Source organism: Lupinus angustifolius, chromosome LG08, assembly GCF_001865875.1.
Source record: "Lupinus angustifolius cultivar Tanjil chromosome LG08, LupAngTanjil_v1.0, whole genome shotgun sequence".
In the NCBI taxonomy this organism is placed as follows: domain Eukaryota; kingdom Viridiplantae; phylum Streptophyta; class Magnoliopsida; order Fabales; family Fabaceae; genus Lupinus; species Lupinus angustifolius.
In genome coordinates, this window is record NC_032016.1 from 14,642,578 (window position 1) to 14,644,899 (window position 2,322).

At 37.5% G+C, this 2,322-nt stretch overlaps 1 protein-coding gene across 1 annotated transcript in view; it reads left to right on the forward strand.

Annotated features, from left to right (window-relative positions):
- The window catches only part of LOC109354865 (heat shock protein 83), a 31,438-nt gene that overhangs the window by 335 nt on the left and 28,781 nt on the right, over nucleotides 1-2,322 (forward strand). The window contains exons 2-4 of the mRNA XM_019597653.1: nucleotides 80-221; nucleotides 691-971; nucleotides 1,427-2,293. Coding sequence (XP_019453198.1) covers nucleotides 80-221; nucleotides 691-971; nucleotides 1,427-2,293 — 1,290 coding nt within the window. The remainder of the gene's footprint in view (nucleotides 1-79; nucleotides 222-690; nucleotides 972-1,426; nucleotides 2,294-2,322) is intronic.

A 2,322-nucleotide genomic window follows, 5' to 3' on the forward strand; every position in this document is an offset into this window, starting at 1 on the left:
TCTCTCATTCCTTCACTTTTTTTTTTGTTTCTCGTAACGTTATAAGTAACTGATCAGGAGTTCGTTTTGACATTTTCAGGCTTTGGATAAGATTCGATTTGAGAGCTTAACCGATAAGAGCAAGCTCGATGGTCAGCCAGAGCTTTTCATTCGCCTTGTTCCAGATAAGGCTAATAAAACGTTATCCATCATTGATAGCGGCATTGGAATGACCAAAGCAGGTACTTAGTTTATATTTAACCAAAGTCCGACCCAATTCACGAGGCTTCGGGTTCGGGGATAATAGATGTATGCAGTCTTACCTTCTATTGTGTCGAGATTCGCATATTAAGTAGTAAAAAATATGTATAATTACTTAATATATTCAACTACTATAATAGATTGTCTTGGTTGTATTATGTTCACTGTAATTGCTCATTTTTTGTGAAAAATTGTAATGTTAAGATATGCTTGTGAGTTAGGTATTGGAGAGGAAGAGAAATTGAATACTTTAGAGCTATCTCATATGTGTATCCCATAGCTTTGAAACTTTTTCCTTTCTTCCATTACCCTTCAAAAGCGAACTTGCAAACAAACATTTTGTTAATTTTGTGATTTCTATGTGAGGGTGCAGTTGAGTGTTTAACACTTAATTTTCATGAGCTTGTTGAGTTTTGAATGTTTTGTTAATTTGTGTTTGTTTGTTACCAGATTTGGTGAACAATTTGGGCACAATTGCGAGATCCGGGACGAAAGAATTCATGGAGGCATTGCAGGCTGGTGCTGATGTTAGCATGATTGGGCAATTTGGAGTTGGATTTTACTCAGCATACCTTGTTGCTGAGAAGGTGATTGTGACTACAAAGCACAATGATGATGAACAATACATTTGGGAATCACAGGCTGGTGGGTCCTTCACTATCACAAGGGACACTGATGGAGAACAACTTGGACGAGGAACCAAGATCACCCTTTTCCTTAAGGAAGATCAGGTAACTTAAAAAAATTCACTGCATTTTCCTGTTAGTTCTTGCTGAATACGTCAATCACAAATATATTAGTAATTGTAAATTCTTAACGTTGATAGGAATGGTATGAATCTTAATTTTCCTTAGGTAAACCTGAAAAAAATGGGGTTTTTGGTACATGAATTGAATGATGTCATAATGTTCCACAATAAATTATCTTCATTGACAAAGTATTGATCTCTAGCTTTGCCAAAATTTCTGGAATCAGATTAGTTTGGTAATGATCCTCAATTTCTTAAAAATGATGGTGAATAATAAGTTACAATTGGTATTTAATAGTAAAAGATACAATTGGTATTGCTGAAATATGTTAGTCCTATCTCCCAGATACTGGATAGCAATGATGAATATTTGATTAGTATGTTTCGAATATAAAATTCATTTTAAGCAATGCTTTATTGTTTTTTGGATTGTAACAGTTGGAGTACTTGGAGGAGAGGAGGATTAAGGATCTTGTGAAGAAACACTCTGAATTCATTAGCTATCCAATTTACTTGTGGACTGAGAAGACAACAGAGAAAGAGATCAGCGATGATGAAGATGATGAGCCAAAGAAGGAGGAAGAAGGTGCAGTTGAGGAAGTTGATGAAGACAAGGAGAAAGATTCAAAGAAGAAGAAGAAGATTAAAGAGGTTTCTCATGAGTGGGAACTCATCAACAAGCAGAAACCAATTTGGCTCCGAAAGCCCGAAGAAATAACCAAAGATGAGTATGCTTCATTTTACAAAAGCCTCACCAATGATTGGGAAGACCATTTGGCAGTGAAGCATTTCTCTGTGGAGGGTCAGCTTGAGTTCAAGGCCATTCTGTTTGTTCCCAAAAGGGCGCCTTTTGATTTGTTCGACACAAGGAAGAAGATGAACAACATCAAGCTTTATGTTAGGAGGGTTTTCATCATGGATAACTGCGAGGAGCTAATACCCGAGTGGCTTGGATTTGTCAAAGGTGTTGTTGACTCTGATGACTTGCCACTCAACATTTCCCGGGAGACGTTGCAGCAGAACAAGATCTTGAAGGTGATCAGGAAGAACCTTGTGAAGAAGTGCATTGAGATGTTCAATGAGATTGCGGAGAATAAGGAAGATTATAACAAGTTCTATGATGCTTTCTCCAAGAATTTGAAGCTGGGTATTCATGAGGATAGCCAGAACAGAGCCAAATTGTCTGACTTGCTCAGATATCACTCTACAAAGAGTGGTGATGAGCTGACTAGCTTGAAGGACTATGTTACCAGAATGAAGGAGGGTCAGAAAGACATCTACTACATCACTGGAGAGAGCAAAAAGGCTGTGGAGAATTCTCCATTCTTGGAGAG